The sequence below is a fragment of the Salmo salar genome, chromosome ssa09 (genome assembly GCF_905237065.1).
Source record: "Salmo salar chromosome ssa09, Ssal_v3.1, whole genome shotgun sequence".
Classification (NCBI taxonomy): Eukaryota; Metazoa; Chordata; class Actinopteri; order Salmoniformes; family Salmonidae; genus Salmo; species Salmo salar.
Window position 1 is genome coordinate 6,238,287 of NC_059450.1, and position 20,796 is coordinate 6,259,082.

Sequence of the window (20,796 nt, forward strand, 5' to 3'; positions counted from 1 at the left end):
AACAAGTCAAACAATGTTTATAATCAAACCTTAGGTACCCTAATATGTAAATAAACGATAATTTTTAAGATGGAGAATCGTTATTGTCTTTACCGGAGAAAAATACCAAAGAACGCGCTCTCATTCATACGCTTGGAAACACTACAGCCAAAATGGGAGCCACCTAGAAAAACTACAATTTCTGGCTAATTTTTCCAAAAACCAGCCTGAAACTCTTTCTAAAGACTTGACATCTAGTGGAAGCCCTAGGAACTGCAATCTGGGAGGACTTCGCCTTATAATAAAAGTGATAGGAAAAGTTTATAAACGTAAACGTAAATGTGATTGCCATTGAAAATAGTGGTAGGCTGAAATGTTATTTTTTTGGGATGGTTTGTCCTCAGGTTTTTGCCTGCCATATCAGTTCTGTTATACTCACAGACATTATTGTAACAGTTTTAGAAACTTTACAGTGTTTTCTATCCAAATCTACCAATTATATGTATATTCTAGCTTCTGGGCCTGAGTAACAGGCAGTTTACTTTGGGCACGCTTTTCATCCGGACGTGAAAATACTGCCCCCTACCCAAGAGAGGTTAACCTGTTATGGCTAGGGGGCAGTATTTTCACGGCTGGATAAAAAACGTACCCGATTTAATCTGGTTACTACTCCTGCCCAGTAACTAGAATATGCAATATAATTATTGGCTTTGGATAGAAAACACTCCAAAGTTTCTAAAACTGTTTGAATGGTGTCTGTGAGTATAACAGAACTCAAATGGCAGGTCAAAACCTGAGAGATTCCTTTACAGGAAGTGGCCTGTCTGACCATTTCTTGAACTTCTTTGCCATGTCTATCTTTTACAAAGGATCTCTGCTCTAACGTGACACTTCCTACGTCTTCCATGGGCGCTCAGAGCCCGGGAAAAACCTGAATGTCGTCATCCCAGCCCCAGGCTGAAACACATTATCGCCTTTCTCAAGTGGCCGATCAAGGGACTGTGGGCTTAGGGGCGTACCCTGGCCGCCGCCGTCTTTGTGATTTTTCCTCTGTTTGCCGAAAAGGAGATTCCCGGTCGGAATATTATCGCTTTTTTACGAGATAAATTGCATAAAAATTGATTTTAAACAGCGGTTGACATGCTTCGAAGTACGGTAATGGAATATATAGAATTTTTTTGTCACGAATTGCGCCATGCGCGCGACCCTGCTTTACCATTTCGGATAGTGTCTGGGACGCACGAACAAAATGCCGCTATTCGGATATAACGATGGATTATTTTGGACCAAACCAACATTTGTTATTGAAGTAGCAGTCCTGGGAGTGCATTCTGACGAAGACAACAAAAGGTAATCAAACTTTTATAATAGTAAATCTGATTTTGGTGAAGGCTAAACTTGCCGGGTGTCTAAATAGCTAGCCCGTGATGGCTGGGCTATGTACTTAGAATATTGCAAAATGTGCTTTCACCAAAAAGCTATTTTAAAATCGGACATATCGAGTGCATAGAGGAGTTCTGTATCTATAATTCTTAAAATAATTGTTATGCTTTTTGTGAACGTTTATCGTGAGTAATTTAGTAAATTGTTAGCAAATTCCCCGGAAGTTTGCGGGGGGTATGCTAGTTCTGAACGTCACATGCTAATGTAAAAAGCTGTTTTTTGATATAAATATGAACTTGATTGAACAAAACATGCATGTATTGTATAACATAATGTCCTAGGTGTGTCATCTGATGAAGATCATCAAAGGTTAGTGCTGCATTTAGCTGTCTTCTGGGTTTTTGTGACATTATATGCTAGCTTGAAAAATGGGTGTCTGATTATTTCTGGCTTGGTACTCTGCTGACATAATCTAATGTTTTGCTTTCGATGTAAAGCCTTTTTGAAATTGGACAGTGTGGTTAGATAAAGGACAGTCTTGTCTTTAAAATGCTGTGAAATAGTCATATGTTTGAAAAATGTAAGTTTTTGAATTTTTGAGGAATTTGTAATTCGCGCCACGCCTATCATTGGATATTGGAGCAGGTGTTCCGCCAGCGGAACGTCTAGATGTAAGAGGTTAATTGCCTACCGTCTGTAAGCAGTTACAGGCTGACTGCACCACTCACATCGCGTGAACGAGCATTGCAAAATACATTTAGAAATCTATATTAATCCATTATTGCGCGCGCCAACGAGCGTCTGAGTTGCCAAGGGCTAAAATAGAAGTCAGTTCTACTTGTGACGCAGATCGCGCTGCAAGTTCTGCCTCTCCCATCTCCTTATTGGTTTATAGAAGCAGATACCCACGTGCCATCTCCTCATTGGTTATACCCATGTGGGTGACTGAAAGATGAACGAGGTCAGTGCACCTAATTTATGAAAGTTGCCAATTGCAATATAAAGTCAAGAGAAGAAAAAGCCTGGAAGGAGGAGAGATGACTAGAAACGATTCGGTTGACCGTTTTATGTGTGGATTAATTGGCAGAGTAGAGGACCTTGTGCATTTCAGGTAAAATAACAACTCAATGTTAATATCCCAGGACAAATTAGTATAATTGGTTCAGAGTTTGTTTTGATATTTTAACCTGCGTGTTTTGATCGCGTTTGGTGTGGGGGGACAAAATACATTTATGCACGATGGAGCACGATGGCGCACGTGCGCAGCCGGTTTGGGTTCCATGTTAGTGTCTTAAGGACCGTTCCACAGGTGCATGTTCATTAATTGTTTATGGTTCATTGAACAAGCATGGGAAACAGTTTTTAAACCCTTTACAATTAAGATCTGTGAAGTTATTTGGATTTTTACGAATTATCTTTGAAAGACAGGGTCCTGAAAAGGGACGTTTCATTTTTTGATGAGTTTAGTAGGATTGATTCGATATTAGTGTTTATTTTTTGTATTTTTTTACCAACACTAACCAGTTTTCCATCCATTGTTTTTGTGCGAGTAAAGTACTGTACGTTGAATAAAAGATGTCATGACAGCTCTGAATTAAACAGAACATTTGTAGGTACAATTTCCCAATGTTGACAAAGCAAAACACGCTAGACAAGGTCGGATCATTTTGTGTCTGTAAAATTAATTATGGAAGAAATGTTGTTGGAAACGCTTTAATATGCAAATATTGATATACTAAACATGATATACTAAACATCATATCGAAGTAAAATTGGAATCACTCGATAACATGTTGTGTCGTCCTCCCACCACAACGAGTCGGGAAAGCATGCTGTTTATCAGGCTACAGAAAGAAGTATTCAGACCACTAAGACATTTTCCACATTGTTACATTACAGCCTTATTCTAAAATTACAGTACCCCATAATGACTAAGCAAAACCAGTTTAAAAAAAAAATAGTGCTAATTTATTCAGATTAAAAACTGAAATATCACATTTTACATAACTATTCAGACCCTTTGGCAGCAATTACAGCACCTTTGGCAGCAATTACAGCCTCGAGTCTTCTTCGGTATGATGCTACAAGCTTGGCACACCTGTATTTGGGGAGTTTCTCCCATTATTCTCTGCAGATCCTCTACAGTTCTGTCAGGTTGGATGGGGAGCGTTGCGGCACAGCTATTTTCAGGTCTCTTCAGAGATGTTTGATCGAGTTAAAGTCCGGGCTCTGCCTGGGCCACTCAAGGGCATTCAGAGACTTGTCCCGATGCCACTCCTGCATTGTCTTGGCTGTTTGCTTAGGGTCGGTGTCCTGTTGGAACCTTTCACCCCAGTCTGAGGTCCGGAGCAGGTTTTCATCAAATATCTCTATGTACCCTGCTCCGTTCATCTTTGCCTCGATCCTGACTAGTCTCCCAGTCCCTGCCCCTGAAAAACATCCCCACAGCATGATACTGCCACCACCATTCTTCAACATAGGGATGGTACCAGGTTTCCTCCAGACCTTGACGCTTGGCATTCAGGCCAAAGAGTTCAATCTTGGTTTCATCAGACCAGAGAATCTTGTTTCTCATGGTCTGATCGTCTTTAGGTGCCTTTTGGCAAACTCCAAGCGGCTGTCATGTGCCTTTTTACTGAGGAGTGACTTCTGTCTGGCCACTCTACCATAAAGGCCTGATTGGTGGAGTTCTGCAGAGATGGTTGTCCTTCTGGAAGGTTCTCCCATATCCACAGAGGAACTCTAGAGCTCTGTCAGAGTGACCATCGGGTACTTGGTCACCTCCCTGAGCAAGGCCCTTTTCCAACGATTGCTCAATTTGGCCGAGCGGCCAGCTCTAGTAATTGTCTTGGTGGTTCCAAACCTCTTCCATTTAAGAATGATTTTGGGGACCTTCAATCTTGGGGACCCTCAATGCTGCAGAAATGTTTTGGTACCCTTCCCCAGAACTGTGCCGACATAATCCTGTCTCTGAGCTCTACGGACAATTCCTTCAACCTCATGGCCTGGTTTTGGCTCTGACATGCACAGTCAACTGTGGGACCTTATATAGACAGGTGTGTGCCTTTCAAAATCATGTCCAATCAATTGAATTGACCACAGTTGGACTCCAATCAAGTTGTAGAAACATCTGAAGGATGATTATTGGAAATATGATGCACCTGAGGTCAATTTCGAGTCTCATATCAAAGGGTCTGAATACTATGTAAATATGGTATGTTTTTTATATTTAATACATTTGAAAATCTAAAAACCTGTTTTCGTTTTGTCATTATGGGGTATTGTGTGTAGGTTGCTGAGGATTTTTATTTATTTAATACATTTTTGAATAAGGCTGTAACATACCAAAATGTGGAAAAAGTCAAGGGGTCTGAATACTTTCTGAAAGCACTAAGTTATGATGAACTTCATAGGATGGTGAAAGTGCAAGGTGACAAGCTCAATTGATGCTCCTTTCCAATTTATATAGAGGGTCTTATTCTGGTGACATTATCGTCAATGCTTGGCAGCCGTTTGACAAATAAAATAATCTTGCTCTTTTGTCCGTAATAATTATCATAATTTAGGCTGGCTGACCCGCATTCTATTTGTGAGCTGTTGGCTAGAGCGCACATGCCAATACCAGAGTGGGTACCCTCGCCATATAACACAATTAAATATTTCATTTGGTACATTTTGCTGCAAAAAGTAGTTTTATGTGCACTACATCACGTACAGCTTCTTATCTGCAACAAGTCAATTTGATGGAAACGTCTCTGGTGGGAAAATGCGGATTTTAGAATATTAGCATGAAAATCTGAAGCCAATTGCTGAACTGAAACCTAGCTAGTAACAGATAATTTTTATTATATTCTAATGCTGCATTCATAGCAAGTGGGACACTGAAAATACTACGTGTAAACTGGAAGCAAAAGGTTTTGTGCGTTTACATGCTTTGAGCTAATTGAGAACACAGATTGGCTAATGGCAAACAAGCTGCGTCAACCATAAACTATTGTAGTGTTAAAAAACCAAACCAAATTATTTGAAGAATAATGTTTTGTTGTTGATTTAGCTGTCAAATTCTGTTACCGAGGTAATTTCCTTAGTAGTTGAGTTCATCTTGTGCTAGAAGTCAGATCTCAGGGGTGACGAGTTTCCCACTAGTAATTAGGAGTTGGACAGGCGTTCAAGTGGATTATATCCTCGTATTTACGAATTTACAAGATGTTATGAACGCAGCTTCTCCTCTTAACATTTTATATTTTATTTCATATTTTTTATTCGTGTAATACAGTTTTTTTTGTATTCCCCTCTCCAGTACAAGATGACGATGGATGATCTGAAAGGCAGGACACTGAACCTTTCTGTGTGGCACAATGACTCTAGAGGGAGAAATGTCTTTCTGGGGCAGGTAGACATTGACCTTAAGACCTGGGACTGGGGGCATGAGACCCTTACCTGGTACAACCTACAGCCCAAGGTAAATAGCATTTACTGTATAAGAGTTGTGGAATTTATACAGAAAGAAACACCACAAGGCAGATTGGTACATTGCCTCCCAGGCGTTGAGGTCAATCCCATTTTAATGTAGTCTTTTCAGGTGGATTTGAAATGCACCATTATTTTCAAAGAGGATTATTTTCAGTTAAATCTCAATTCACTTTCTGAATTGCCTGAAAAGCCTGCTTATTTGACCCACCACTGACCTGAGCAGATCTCTGGTAAGGAGGAGTTTCCTTGAAATAAACCACAACACAAATATTATTGTAGAACATGTGTTAAAACCCAGCTGGACACCACCTCTCCCTCCCTGACCAACATTGGCCCTGATATAGAGATGAAATGCTATGTGCAGTAAGAGATGAGTTCATACTTTATTGATCCCCAAGGATGGATTAGTTTGTCGACCTGACAAACCCACAATAAGAACCAAAAAATATCACAAGACATTAAGAACAACTATTGGATATAATGTATGTTTGTAAATGTTTTGGAAACAAAAAGCAGTAAGAGCAACACTCAATTATAATTGCCTGTGTGTTAAGTCATCATCCACTTGTTTTTATTTGCAGAATCCTGGCGTTCAGGACTCTCCTGAATATCATGGACTGTTGACAGTAGCACTGAAATATATTCCCCCTGGCTCAGCAGGTACTGATATGATATGCCTGTCTTTTTTGTGCATGGGATAGCATTATGTTATGATAGAAAAATTGTGACAACTAATTCGTGTTTAAATTATTTTACTGATCCAAAACATATGTATACAGTTCCAGTCAAAAGTTTGGACACACCTACTCATTCAAAGGTTTTTCTTTATTTTTAGTATTTTCTACATTGTAGAATAATAGTGAAGACATCCAAACTATTAAATAACACATATGTGATCATTTATTAACTAAAAATGTTAAACAAATCAAAATATATTTGATATTTTAGATTCTTCAAAGTAGCCACCCTTTCTCTTGATGACAGCTTTGCACACTCTTGGCCTTCTCTCAACCAGCTTCACCTGGAATGCTTTTCCAACAGTCTTGAAGGAGTTCCCACATATGCTGAGCATTTGTTGTCTACTTTTCCTTCCCTTTGTGGTCCAACTCATCTCAAACCATCTCAATTGGGTTGAGGTCGGGTGATTGTGGAGGCGAGGTCATCTGATGCAGCACTCCATCACTCTCCTTCTTGGTCAAATAGCTCTTACACAGCCTGGAGGTGTGTTGGGTGATAGTCCCACTATCATTTGTTTTTCAACAGGACAAAGTGTAAACTATACGGGATGGCGTATTGCTGCAGAATGCTGTGGTAGCCTTGCTGGTTAAGTGGGCCTTGAATTCTAAATAAATCACTGACAGTGTCACCAGCAAAGCACCCCCACGCCATCACACCTCCTCCTCCATGCTTCACGGTGGGAACCACACATTCGGAGATCATCCGTTCACCTACTCTGCGTTTCACAAAGACACGGCGGTTGGAACCAAAAATCTCAAATTTGGACTCATCAGACCAAAGGACAGATTTCCACCGGTCTAATGTCCATTGCTCATGTTTCTTGGCCCAAGCAAGTCTCTTATTATTATTGGTGTCCTTTAGTAGTGGTTTCTTTGCAGCAGTTTGGCCATGAAGGCCTGATTCACGCAGTCTCCTCAGAACAGTTGATGTTGAGATGTGTCTGTTTCTTAAACTCTGTGAAGCATTTATTTGGGCTGCAATTTCTGAGGCTGGTAACTCCAATAAACTTATCCTCAGCAGCAGAGGCAACTCGGGGTCTTCTTTTCCTGTGGCGGTCCTCGTGAGATCCAGTTTCATCATAGCGCTTGATGGTTTTTGCGACTGCACTTGAGGAAACTTTAAAAGTTCTGGAAATGTTATGGATTGACTGACCTTCATGTCTTAAAGTAATGGACTGTTGTTTCTCTTTGCTTATTTGAGCTGTTCTTGCCATAATATGAACTTGGTCTTTTACAAAATAGGGCTATCTTCTGTATACCACCCCTACCTTGTCACAACACAAATGATTGGCTCAAATGTATTAAGGAAAGAAATTCCCCAAATTAACTTTTAACAAGGCAGACCTGTTAATTGAAATGCATTCCAGATGACTACCTCATGAAGCTGGTTGAGAGAGTGCCAGAATGCCAGCACAGGAAAAAAAAATTCATACATTTTTTTAATGAAATGTATGAAATTGTATGAAATGTATGCATTCACTACTGTAAGTCGCTCTGGATAAGAGCGTCTGCTAAATGACTAAAATGTTTAAAAAAAAATGTAAAAATGTAGCTATTTGAAGAATCTCAAATATATTTTGATTTGTTTAACACTTTTGTTTACTTCAATGATTCCATATGTGTCATTTCATAGTTTTGATGTCTTCACTAATATTCTACAATGTAGAAAATAGTACAAATAAAGAAAAACCTCTGTAATGAGTAGATGTGTCCAAACGTTTGACTGGGACTGTATATTTAACCTTCATTTTAGGCACGTCAACAACACATGTAGTGCACATTTTGCAGACCTCAATCAATTTGTGTCATAAAACAATTATAAATTTTTCCTACTAAACCCCTTCCTCCCCTAGCGATTTCACAATCTACAAAAATACAATATCACACCTATCTCACAATCTACAGTTATGGTGCCACTCTGCACACACAAGCTTGTTAGCTAGCTAGCGCAAAGGAAATTCAAAGTTCCTCCATAGAAGCTGCTCTTCTTAGGTATAATTCTGTGGACCTAATTCATAATGCATGGCATAATGTAATGCCCAGCACTTCAAGCCTCCTCCCCAACCCTCTCTTGCTCTCTCCCCACCCGCAAGATTTTAGTTACATCTTGCACCATAGGCTACACATCATCAAAGGTTGATTTCACCGGTTAAAAAAGGAACAGAAACAAACAATATAAACCGGTAGTTTTTTGGGGTTCAAACCGGTCGGAATAGTGGAACGAAACCAAACCGATTGGAAAATAATTTTGATTCCAACTCCTGAAAAAGACTAGATTAGTCAATAGTTGTGTAGTACATATTGAAAGACATGTTGGACACTGAATTAGCTCTCTGATCATCAATATTGGATATTGTGCCTCCTCTTCTTGCAGGTGGTGACAAGATTAACTCAGGGCAGGTCCATGTGTGGCTGAAGGAGGCCAGAGAGCTGCGTAAGCTAAAGCCTCAGGGTGTCGACTCCTTTGTGAAGTGGTGAGTAGAAGACAGGTTTAATAGAATGGCATCTGAGGCATGTATGGTCACATACACGTGTTTAGCAGATGTTATTACGGGTGTAGCAAAATGCCTGTGTTTCTAGCTCCAAAGGTGCAGTAATATCTAACAAGTAATATCTAACAATTACACAACATATACCCAATACACACAAATCTAGTAAAGGAATAGAATTAAGAATATAAAAATATATGGACAAGCGATGTCAGAGCGGCATTGAATAAGATATAGTATAGGATACCGCAATTTCATAAGAGATGGGTAATGAAAGATATGTGGACATTATTAAAGTGACTGGTGTTCCATTTATTAAAGTGGCCAGTGATTTCAAGTCTATGTATATACAGTTGAAGTCGGAAGTTTACATACACTTAGGTTTGGGGCGGCAGCGTAGCCTAGTGGTTAGAGTGTTGGACTAGTAACCGAAAGGATGCAAGATTGAATCCCCGAGCTGACAAGGTACAAATCTGTTGTTCTGCCCAGAACCTCTTGCATCTAGACGTTCCGCTAGCGGAACGCCACGGCAAATATCCAATGGAAGAACGTGGCGCAAAATACAAATACCTCAAAAATGCAATAATTTCAATTTTTCAACCATACGACTATTTTACACCATTTGAAAGACAAGACTCTCGTAAATCCAACCACATTGTCCGATTTCTAAAAGGCTTTACAGCGAAAGCAAAACATTAGATTATGTTAGGAGAGTACACAGACAAAAATAATCACACAGCCATTTTCAAAGCAAGCATATATGTCACAAAAACCCAAAACACAGCTAAATGCAGCACTAACCTTAGATGATCTTCATCAGATGACACTCCTAGGACATTATGTTATACAATACATGCATGTTTTGTTCAATCAAGTTCATATTTACATCAAAAACAACTTTTTTACATTAGCATGTGATGTTCAGAACTAGCATTCCCATCCAAAACTTCCGGTGAATTGACTAAATTACTCATCATAAACGTTGACAAAATACATACATTATTTTAAGAATTATAGATACAGAACTCCTTTATGCAATCGCTATGTCAGATTTTAAAATAGCTTTTCGTTGAAAGCACATTTTGCAATATTCTGAGTACATAGCTCAGCCATCACAGGCTAGCTATTCAGACACCCACCAAGTTCGGGGCTCACTAAACTCAGAATTACTATTAGAAAAATTGGATTACCTTTGCTGTTCTTCGTCAGAATGCACTCCCAGGACTGCTACTTCCACAAGAAATGTTGTTTTTGTTCCAAATAATCCATAGTTATGTCCAAATATCTCCGTTTTGTTCGTGCGTTCAGGTCACTATCCAAAGGGTAACGCGCAAGCGCATTTCCAGACCAAAAATGTCAAAATGTTCCATTACCGTACTTAGAAGCATGTCAAACGCTGTTTAAAATCAATTTTTATGCCATTTTTCTTATAAAATAGCGATAATATTCCAACCGGACAATGCTGTATTCATTCAAAAAGGAAGAGAAAAAATGGCAAGGTCTCGTGAACGCGCATCTCCAATCTCTTTGTCACCAGGCAGTCCACTGACAAACTGTGCTGCTGTTATCTGCCCAGAGACAGGAGACGCCACAATCCGGTTTCTGAAGGCTTTAGAGAGCCAATGGAGCCTTAGAAAGTGTCACGTAACAGCTCAGATACTGTAGTTTTGATAGACAAGCAACAGAAGGACTACAAATTCGCAGAAAGGCCACTTCCTGCTTGGAATCTTCTCAGGTTTTTGCCTGCCATATGAGTTCTGTTATACTAACAGACACCATTCAAACAGTTTTACAAACTTTAGAGTGTTTTCTATGCAAATCTACTAATAATATGCATATTCTCGTTTCTGGACAAGAGTAGTACCCAGTTTAACCTGTTAGGGCTAGGGGGCAGTATTGACACGGCTGGATAAAAAACATACCCGATTTAATCTGGTTACCACTCCTGAAATGTGTGCCCATTTGTGATAAGCATGCACCTGTGAATAAATGTAGAATCAGTGGAAGGGACAATCCCTGGTTTTCAGATAAATTGCTAGACATACAAACACTCCTGTTGACTGGCCCTCCTTCAGAACGCTAAGAAACAAATGCACAGGATTGCAAATCAGATTTCTTTCTAAATGCAGTCACAGAGAATCTAAACAACCCTACCAAGTTCTGGAAAAAAAATCAAATCAGTGTCAGGATCTAATGTATCCTCTGGCCTTCCTGACCATTTAACGATGGATTCTAATGAAATGAAAGATAAAGCCGATATTGTAGGAGTTTTTAACATGCACTTCTTATTTTCTGGTTCAGTTTTTGATAATAGTGGGGTCCAGGTGTCTAATGTAAGCTCTGTTACAGGCTCTCATGTGAATCATTTTAACTTTGAGCCTGTTTCTTATGCTAAGCACTAAAAGCAGTTGACACTAAAAAGTCTGCAGGTCCAGATAACCTGGATCCCTACCTCAAAAGGTAGCAGCTGATATTATTACTGAACCTGTGGCTCACATTTTCTCTTGACCAATTCTATAGCCAGCATTTGGAAATCAGCTGATGTCCTCCCACTGCTAAAGGTTTGGTGTCACGTCTACTCCTTCTCCTCCCCTCTGGCGTTCAACGTCGCCAGAGTACTAACCACTGGTCGTGGGATTCATCATTACGCACACCTGGCATCCATCATTACACGCACCTGTTGATCATTAGGATACTCACTTGGACTCTGAATACCTTCCCTTTATCTGTCACTCCCTTGGGTTTCTTCCTCAGTCGGTGTTGTTCATGTTATATCACCACTGTTACGCTGTTTCGTTTTCATGTTTGTTGTTTTATTAAAATATTCACCTGCTTCTCGACTCACAGCGGCATTGTTACAGAATACCGACTCAAACTATGGAAGCAGCAGGAAATTTAAAAATCTCTCAGACGGTCAATTAACAGGGTAATCTTCTACGTCAACACCATGACCAGCTGGCACAACTGGGATCGGCTATGGAGGAGGTTCTTCGCAGTGTGCAACGTCTCGAACACACCCAGGAGGCGTTCCCTTCATCCAGTGGAGGTAACTCTACAACCAGTCGACCCAGTGAGTTAGCACATTCAGCAACCCGCGCAGGTCAGCGATGCCCATTTATCCAATCCTGGATAAATATTATGGTACACCATCCAAATGTCGTGGCTTCCTACTTCAGTGCTCCCTCTATTTTACGCATCAGATGGGAGCTCCCAACACTGTTTCCAAGGTTGCCACGGGGATTTCTCTACTGACTGGGCGGGCGTTGGAATGAGCTAAGGCGGTCTCAGGGGGAAAGGAGGATCTTGATTCTTATGAGGGGTTCATGGCTCAGTTTTACATATATTTTTAATCATCCCCCAGAGGGCAGTGAGGGAGGTGAGCGGCTACTGCAATTACAGCAGGGGAACCAGACGGCTGCTGAATACGCGCTCACCTTTCGGACAGTAGCAGCATCCACTGGATGGAATGTGCCGGCACTTCGCACGCCATTCAGAAGAGGTCTGAGCGAGGAGGTCCAGACGGAACTGGCCTATCGAGACAATCTCACCTTGCGATGGCCATCCGTCTGGATAACATACTTTGGGAGTGCCGGTACTCTCATCGTTTCTCTCCCTCCCCAGTGAACACTCGGGATCAGAGCCTGAACCCATGGAGGTAGCGGTCACACGCCTCCCCACGGCAGAGCGCCGCAGACGGATACAACTGGGGCTCTGTTTGTACTGTGGACAAGAAGGGCACAAGCTCCAGAGGTGTCCGGCATGTCCGAACCTGGGATCCACAAGAGCAGAGGACAGTCACGTGATCTTCCACCCCCTGGAGCAGGAGTGAGTATGCCGTCTTCATCATTGTCGTCTTCATCACGCTATAACCCTACCATCTCATGGTCGAGGATGAGAATTACACACTGTTCACCCGAGTGCCGGAGGACCTGCTTCCCTGTCCCGTGTGGTTCCATGTTGAGAGTCCTATGGTTGCCCTTCAGCCCATGTCCCGGAGGTATACCAGGACCTGTGAGAGATATTCTCCAAGACTCGGCCCACCTGTCTTCCTCCTCATCGCCCCTAGGACTGTTGCCATCGACCCGCTTGCAGGTGCAGCGCATTTATCCTCTGTGGGTGGCTGAGATCCAGGCCATGGATGATTACATCCAAGAGGCGAGCTAACAAGGTTTCATCTGCACTTTCACTTCCCCTGCATCGGCTGTTTCTTTTCTTCATGGCCAAGAAGGATGGAGGGTTACGTCCCTGCATTGACTACAGAGGACTCAACGAAATCACCACAAAGTATCAGTACCCTCTCCCATTGGTGCCGTCAGCAATCGAACAGCTCCGCGGGGCGAGTTTTTTTTACCACACTGGACCTGTGGAGTGCTTACAATCTCATCCGCATCCGGGAGGGGGATGAGTGGAAAACGGCATTTAGCACGATGTCTTGTCACTACGAGTACTTGGTGACGCCAATGCTCCGTCAGTGTTCCAGGCTTTCGTCAATGAGGTGTTCAGGGACATGCTCGGACACCAGGTGGTCGTGTATATCGATGACATCCTGATCTACTCGGCTACCCTGGAGGATCACATCACTCAAGTTCGAACAGTCCTGGAACGCCTACTGGCTAACCATCTGTTTGTCAAGGCTGAGAAGTGCCAATTTAACCAGAGGTCGGTATACTTCTTAGGTTACCAAATCAGCCCGCAGGGAGTGAGGATGGAAGATAAGAAGGTAGATGCAGTCAGGTCATGGCCAGTCCCAACCACCATAAAACGGGTACAATGGGGTTTTGGGGCTTGCCAACTTCTACCGTTGCTTCATCAGGAACTACAGCTCTGTCGCTGCTCCTCTCACATCTCTCCTTAAGGGAGGGCCCCGTAGGTTGGTGTGGAGCCCAGCAGCTGAAGAGGCCTTTGGTATCCTTAAGGGACATTTCACCTCCACCCCATTGCTAAAATTTCCAGATCCCACGATATCCTTTGTGGTGGAGATGGACGCTTCAGAGGTAGGTGTGTTATACCCCTGTGCGTTTTACTCTAAGAAACTGTCCCCTGCAGAGAGGAATTACGACGTCGGGGATTGGGAGCTTCTGGCAGTGAAGTTGGCATTAGAGGAGTGGAGACACTGCCTGGAGGGCGCGAAGGAACCATTCGTCATTCTCACCGACCATCGGAACCTGGAGTACATATGGACAGCGAGGAGGCTGAATCCGCACCAAGCGAGGTGGGTACTGTTCTTCACAAGGTTTGACTTCACGCTGACCTATTGCCTAGGTTCAAAGAACACCAAGGCCGATGTCCTGTCTCTACGATTTGGGAGAGGGTCCTGTCCAGAGTGCACCTATAATCCCATCCTCCCGAGTCGTAGCTTCTGTGGTCTGGGACATAGATGCGGACATCCGCCAGGCTCTGGAGAAGGAGCCCGCACCCAATAACTGTCCTCCTGAATTCATTTACGTTCCCACAGGGATAAAAGATCGGCTGCTGACCTGGGCGCACACAGTTGTCGTCGCTAGACATCCAGGTTTTCTCGCACTATCCATTCCATCTCTGAGAAATACTGTTGGTCCACCTTAGCGCAGGACATCACTTGTTATGTCAACTCCTGTTCCGTATGTGCTCAAACAAAATCCCCCCGGAACGCTCCAGCAGGTAAACTCCTTCCCATGCCTCAGAAACCCTGGTCACATCTATCTTTTGACTTTGTAACCGATCTCCCCTCTGACGGTTTCACCACCATTTTGGTGGTAGTGGATAGATTTTCTAAGTCCTGTCATTTAATCCCTCTTCCTGGTCTCCCCAATGCTCTCCAGGTCGCTGAGGTACTCTTCCAGCAGGTCTTCCGGCACTATGGCCTTCTGGAGGACATATTCATATTCTCCCACCGTGGCCCTCAGTTCACATCATTAGTATGGAGGGCCTTTTTGGAGAAGCTTGGGGTCACAGTCGGCCGTCTAACGAGCAGGTGGAGAGGATGAACCAAGAGCTAGGGAGGTTCCTAAGGAGTCACTGTCAGGACCGGCAGGGTGAGTGGGAACGATTCCTTCCATGGGCAGAGTACCCCCAGAACTCGCTACGTCACTCCTCAATGGGGTTGACCCCCTTCCAGTGTGTTTTGGGTTTCCAGCCGGGCCTGGCTCCGTGGACTCCGGGCCAGACCGAAAACTCCTGCGGTTGATGAGTGGCCTGCCTGTTCCATCGTCAAAAGGAACAGGCAGACCGCCACCGCAGTGAGACCCCTGTATTCCACCCTGGGGATCGAGTCTGGCTTTCTACCAGGAACTTCCCACGCCGCCTGCCCTGCAAGAAACTGAGGCCCCGGTTTGTGGGGCCATTCAAGGTTCTCTGGAGGGTCATCGAGGTGGCGTATAGGTTACAGCTCCCAAGTCATTATCGTATTGCACCCTCTTTTCATGTCTCCTTTCTCAGGCCGGTGGTTCCTGGTCCCCTAGCTGATGCTGTCCCCCACAACACCCCCGATCCCACCTGGACATTGAGGAAATGTCCGGTGTATGCTGTCAGATCCCACCTGGATTCCCGGTGTCGTAGGGGTCGGTTCCAGTACCTGGTGGACTGGGGGGGTATGGCCCAGAGGAGTGATGTTGGGTTCTGGTGGAGGACATTCTGGATCCCAACATCCGTGATTTTCACCTTCGATGACCAACCCGCTCCTCATCCTCGGGGTCGTCCCTCTGGTCTGCCTCGTTCGGCAACCGGAGCCGCACGTCAGAGGGGGGTACTGTCACATCTACTCCTGCTCCTCCCCTCCGGCGTTCGACGTCGCCGGAGTACTAACCACCGGTCCTGGGATTCATCATTACGCACACCTGCAGATCATTAGGATACTCACCTGGACATACGTAGCTCCCTGATTACCTTCCCTTTATCTGTCACTCCCTTGGGTTCCTTCCTCAGTCAGTATTGTTCCTGTGTTTATGCTATATCACCACTGTTACGCTGTCTCGTTTGTTGTTTTATTAAACGATGCACCTGCTTCTCGACTCACAGTGTCACTGTTACAGGTGGAGATCCCTCAGATGCTAATAACTATCGTCCAAACTCCCTATCCTGGCCAAAGTATTTGAATCCCTAGTGAGTTCACAGTTAAACATCTTAATTGAAAATAACATACTGAGCGGGGTTCAGTCTGGCTTTTGATTGGGGCACAGCACCCCAACTGCAGGTGCTCTGTTTGTTGATTTATCAAAGGCATTTGATTCAGTTGACTATTAGTTTTTGCTAGCTAGACTCAGTAACATTGGTCTCAGTGAAGGGGCAGTAAATAGTTCCTAAACCAATCTTTCTGACAGAACACTATGTATATACTGACAATCACAAGTCTAGCTTTCTTGAGATTAATAGAGGTGTGCCCCAGGGTTCCATTTTAGCTCCTGTGTTGTTCTCAATTCCTATTAATGATTTGGGGAATGGGATTCAACCAGCAAAGTTGCATCTGTATGCAGATGATCCAGTCATATATTGATGTGCTCCTTCTCTGGTTCAGGCTGTTGAAGAGCTCCAGACTGCTTTTCAGGCACTGCAGGCCTCCCTTTATGGTCTCAAACTGGTCTTGATTATAAAAAAAATACTAAATTCATGACCTTTACCAGAGCTCACACTCAGCCAGAGAAGGTTAACATTTTCACACCTTGTGGCTTATCCATTGAAAAAGTGTCATCCTACAAATACCTACGTAGGTACAGTGTATGGTTGGATGACACATTGTCCTTTTAAAGTTCATATAAATAATCTTGTAAGGAAGCTTACATTGAAATTGCTTCCCGCTTATGGCTAGAAAGAAGCTTGTTCAGGACACTTTTCTCTCTGTAATTGAATATGGTGACTTGTTGTATATGCATGCAGCCTCCTCTGTTTTACAGAGACTGGACTCTGTTCATTATGCATCCTCCTTTTAAATCCATTTTTCAAATGCCAAGTCAATCACCCACCATTGCACCTTGTAGCAAAATGGTAGGTTGGAACTCCCTTTATATGCGCAGAAAGCTACATGTGTTCATCAACAAAGCCCTTTTGGGTAAACTCCCTCTTTACCTCTGTAGTCTGGTCTCCTTCACCACCAGCAGTTACCGGTTTGCTAGGTGGTTGCTATTTAATGTCCCCAGGACATTGACAGTATTAGGCAAGACTGCCTTCTCGTCTTGTGCACCAGAGGCATGGAATAGTCTACAATCCATGCTTCATTTAGATTTGTTAGTGCCACTGAATGAATTTAAAATATTGATGGGAGACTCTGTTACAGAGGAGTGTAAATGCTTTTTTAAAAGTATTTTTTTCATATTGTATTGTTGTATGTTTTAACCCCTGGTCGGGCTCGGGACGGACATCCAGTGAAAAATCCTATCGCCATTAGCATAACAAAATGTAATATTGCATAACAAAATTAGCATAACAAAATTAGCATAACAAAATGTAATATATATTTTTTCAAATATAGGACTATGTTATATCGTTTTATAGATACACCTCTCCTGAATCAAACCACGTTGTCCGATTTCAAAAAGACTTTACAGCAAAAGAAAAACATTAGATTATGTTAGAGGAGTATATCGTAAAAGTAGCCACATAGCCATTTTCCGACCAACCACATGCATCACAAATAACCAAAAAACAGCTAAATGCAGCACTAACCTTTGACAATCTTCATCAGATGACACTCCTAGGACATCATGTTACACAATCCATGCATTCTATTGTTCGATAAAGTTCATATTTATATATAAAAACAGCAATTTACATCGGCGCTTGACGTTGACTAACTATTTTCCCTCAAATGCATCCGGTGAAACAGCGCTACAATTTACTAAATTACTATTCGAAAACATTTTTAAAATGTAATATTGTCATTCTAAGATTTATAGATGAATATCTCTTGAAAGCACCTGTAATGCCAGATTTAAAAATAACTTTACTGGGTAATCACACTTTGCGATAAAAGGGATGCGATACTCAGAAAAATAGGCTACCGTTACAGGTCAGCACCATCTTGTAACAATCGCATATCAAATCTACTCTTGTATACTATTGTCAATAATCCCTTACCTTTGATTATCTTCATCAGAAAGCACTTCCAGGCATCCCAGGTCCACAACAAATGTATTTTCGTTCGAAAAAGTTAATCCTTTACGTCCCAATAGCTTGTTCTTGTTAGCGCGTTCTGAAGGCTGCTCCAAAACTTCCGTCGGCTGCGGGACTCCTCTTTCAATAAAATGCATTTTTTTAATTTAGGTTCGTTCAAACATTGTATAACATAAATCTTTAGGGCCTTTTTCAACCAGAGCTCCAATAAAATTCAAGGGGGACGATTGCATTGTCTTTCAAAACGTTTCGAAAGGGGAGGGTAGCCAGGGGCGCCGGTGTCATAATGGTGATGGCCCTCCTCATGTGACCACTTTCCACAGCGTGTCATTCAGTCAGTTCACAGTAGGAGACTCAAACCACTTTGTAAAGACTGGGGACATCTAGTGGAAGCAATAGGAAGTGCTCAATGAACCATTGCTCATGGTGTGATTTATAGGCAAAGTGATGAAGTTGAGTCTGCAATTCAGAATTCCACATCCTGTTACGATCGGTCCCGGGTTTTGACTGCCATATCAGTTCTGTTACACTCACAGACACCATTTAAACAGTTTTAGAAACTTTAGGCTGTTTTCTATCCACAAGTATTAATTATATGCATATCCTAGCTTCTGAGTTTGAGTAGGAGGCCGTTTAAAATGGGCACAAATTTTTCTAAAATCGCTGTAGCGCCCCCTATCCTAGGCGACCGTCAAGAGGTTAATTCTGTAATGTATTGATTGTTGCTGCCTTCTTTGCCAGGTCTCTGAGTCTCAATGGGCTTTTCCTTGTTAAATAAAGGTTTGCGATTATTCCAAGTGTAAGGTGTAAAAAAACAAAGCTCATTTACCTAATTGTAGAAAGCAGATCATTCAATCGACGGTCCTAGACTATGGAGATATCATCTATATGAATGTAGCTGCCACTTCACTAAAGCCATTAGATGCGGTTTACCACAGTGTTCTATGTTTTATTACGGGTGACAGGTTTAGTACACATCACTGCATTCTCTACCAAAAGAGCTGACCCTCTTTGATGTCATGTAGCACCATACATTGCTTAAATTGTATTTATAAAGCTCTTTTTCAAAAACAACCACTGTACCCAACATCATTGTTAACCTTTAGACGTATGAGTTACCATACCCGGTCTCAGGGATGGCTAACACTGGGAAAGTCCTTCGGTCTCTACAGTTAGAAAGCGAGGCATTTTTTTTTCTCAGCTTCTTAATGAACTCATCAATATGTTATTTTTTCTATGATAGCTTATCATCTATCCAGATGCACAGATATTTCCAAGCAGAGACACACCATATGCTAAAGTCATTAACGTAATTTTTATGTGCTATAGAAAACAAAATTATTGCATTTTCTATGTCAGTTACATGTTGCCTGACACAAGCAAGAAGAGTCGTCAGAAGACGCGGGTGGTGAAGAAGAGCCAAAAGCCTGTGTATAACCACGCCATGGTGTACGACGGTTTCTGTGCCGGAGAGGTCAAAGAGGCTTGCTGCGAGCTGACTGTGTGGGACCACAACAAACTCTCCAATCAGTTCCTGGGAGGGGTGCGCCTCAGTCTGGGCACAGGTGATTATTAAACACCATTTTATCATGATGTTACTTGTGCTTTACTCATGCTTGACAAATGTCTGTGATAGTACGTTTGGAAATTTGTTACGAAATGTAATCAATTTCCATGGCTGAAGCACTAAAAACATAGTTTAACAACTGAAAAAACAAAGTATGTGTCACATCCTGACCAGTAGAGGGAGTATTTGTATTGTAGTTTGGTAGGACGTGGCAGAAGAGTATTTGTTTCATATGGTTTGGGTTGTGTGTGTAGTATTAAAGGGGTGTTTGGTTTATGTATTCCGGGGTTTTAGTTTATGTTCTGGTTTGTCTATTTCTTTGTTGTCTGTGTGGCTCCCGATCAGGAACAGCTGTACGTCGTTGTTCCTGATTCGGAGTCATATATTAGGAGCTTGTTTTCACCTGGGGTTTTTGTGGGTAGTTGTATTTTGCACTGCTACGTATAGCCTGTAAAACTGTCGTCTGCCGTTCTTTGTTTTGTTGTTTTTTCGTGTTCTCTTTATTTAATAAATAATAAGATGAGCATCAACATTCCTGCTGCGTTTTGGTCATCAATACACAACGACAACCGTGACAGTATGAGATGCTACTATAGTTCGTCTTTGATTTTGGTATAGAAGTTGTTCTCTCAAATATTTTGCAATGGCTTTTCTGAAATGCCTTACTTTTCTGTTTGATTCCAGGACAAAGCTATGGCAAAAACGTGGACTGGATGGAATCTGTCAATGAGGAAATTAAACTTTGGGAAAATATGCTATCAAGTCCAGATGCTTGGGTGGAGGGTGAGATCCCCCTTCGTTCCTCTATGACCCCCAGGAAGTAGAATAAATCAGTGCGGGAGCGCAGCGCAGTGGTAGTGCTAGAGTCGAACACGCGCATATTTCCATGAGCAACACTTTCCAACTTTCTACCCTCTTCAACTGTACCCCATAATCTACATTCTAACTTTTCTGAAAAAAGGAAAACAAATATATCAGGATGATGAGGTTCGGTAAAAGGTAATTACTGCTCAGAACCTTTTTCTTGTGATAGAGATTTTTGACTGTGATTAATCAAAGTATAAAGAATTAGAATTGCAATGCA

At 42.3% G+C, this 20,796-nt stretch overlaps 1 protein-coding gene across 1 annotated transcript in view; it reads left to right on the forward strand.

Annotated features, from left to right (window-relative positions):
• Positions 1 to 20,796, forward strand: part of si:ch211-266g18.6 (synaptotagmin-like protein 1) — a 65,191-nt gene extending 44,395 nt beyond the window's left edge. Inside the window, exons 11-15 of the mRNA XM_014209985.2 lie at positions 5,663 to 5,824; positions 6,417 to 6,495; positions 8,947 to 9,046; positions 19,505 to 19,710; positions 20,397 to 20,796. Of these exons, the coding sequence (XP_014065460.1) occupies positions 5,663 to 5,824; positions 6,417 to 6,495; positions 8,947 to 9,046; positions 19,505 to 19,710; positions 20,397 to 20,536 (687 nt within the window). The 3' untranslated portion in view covers positions 20,537 to 20,796. The remainder of the gene's footprint in view (positions 1 to 5,662; positions 5,825 to 6,416; positions 6,496 to 8,946; positions 9,047 to 19,504; positions 19,711 to 20,396) is intronic.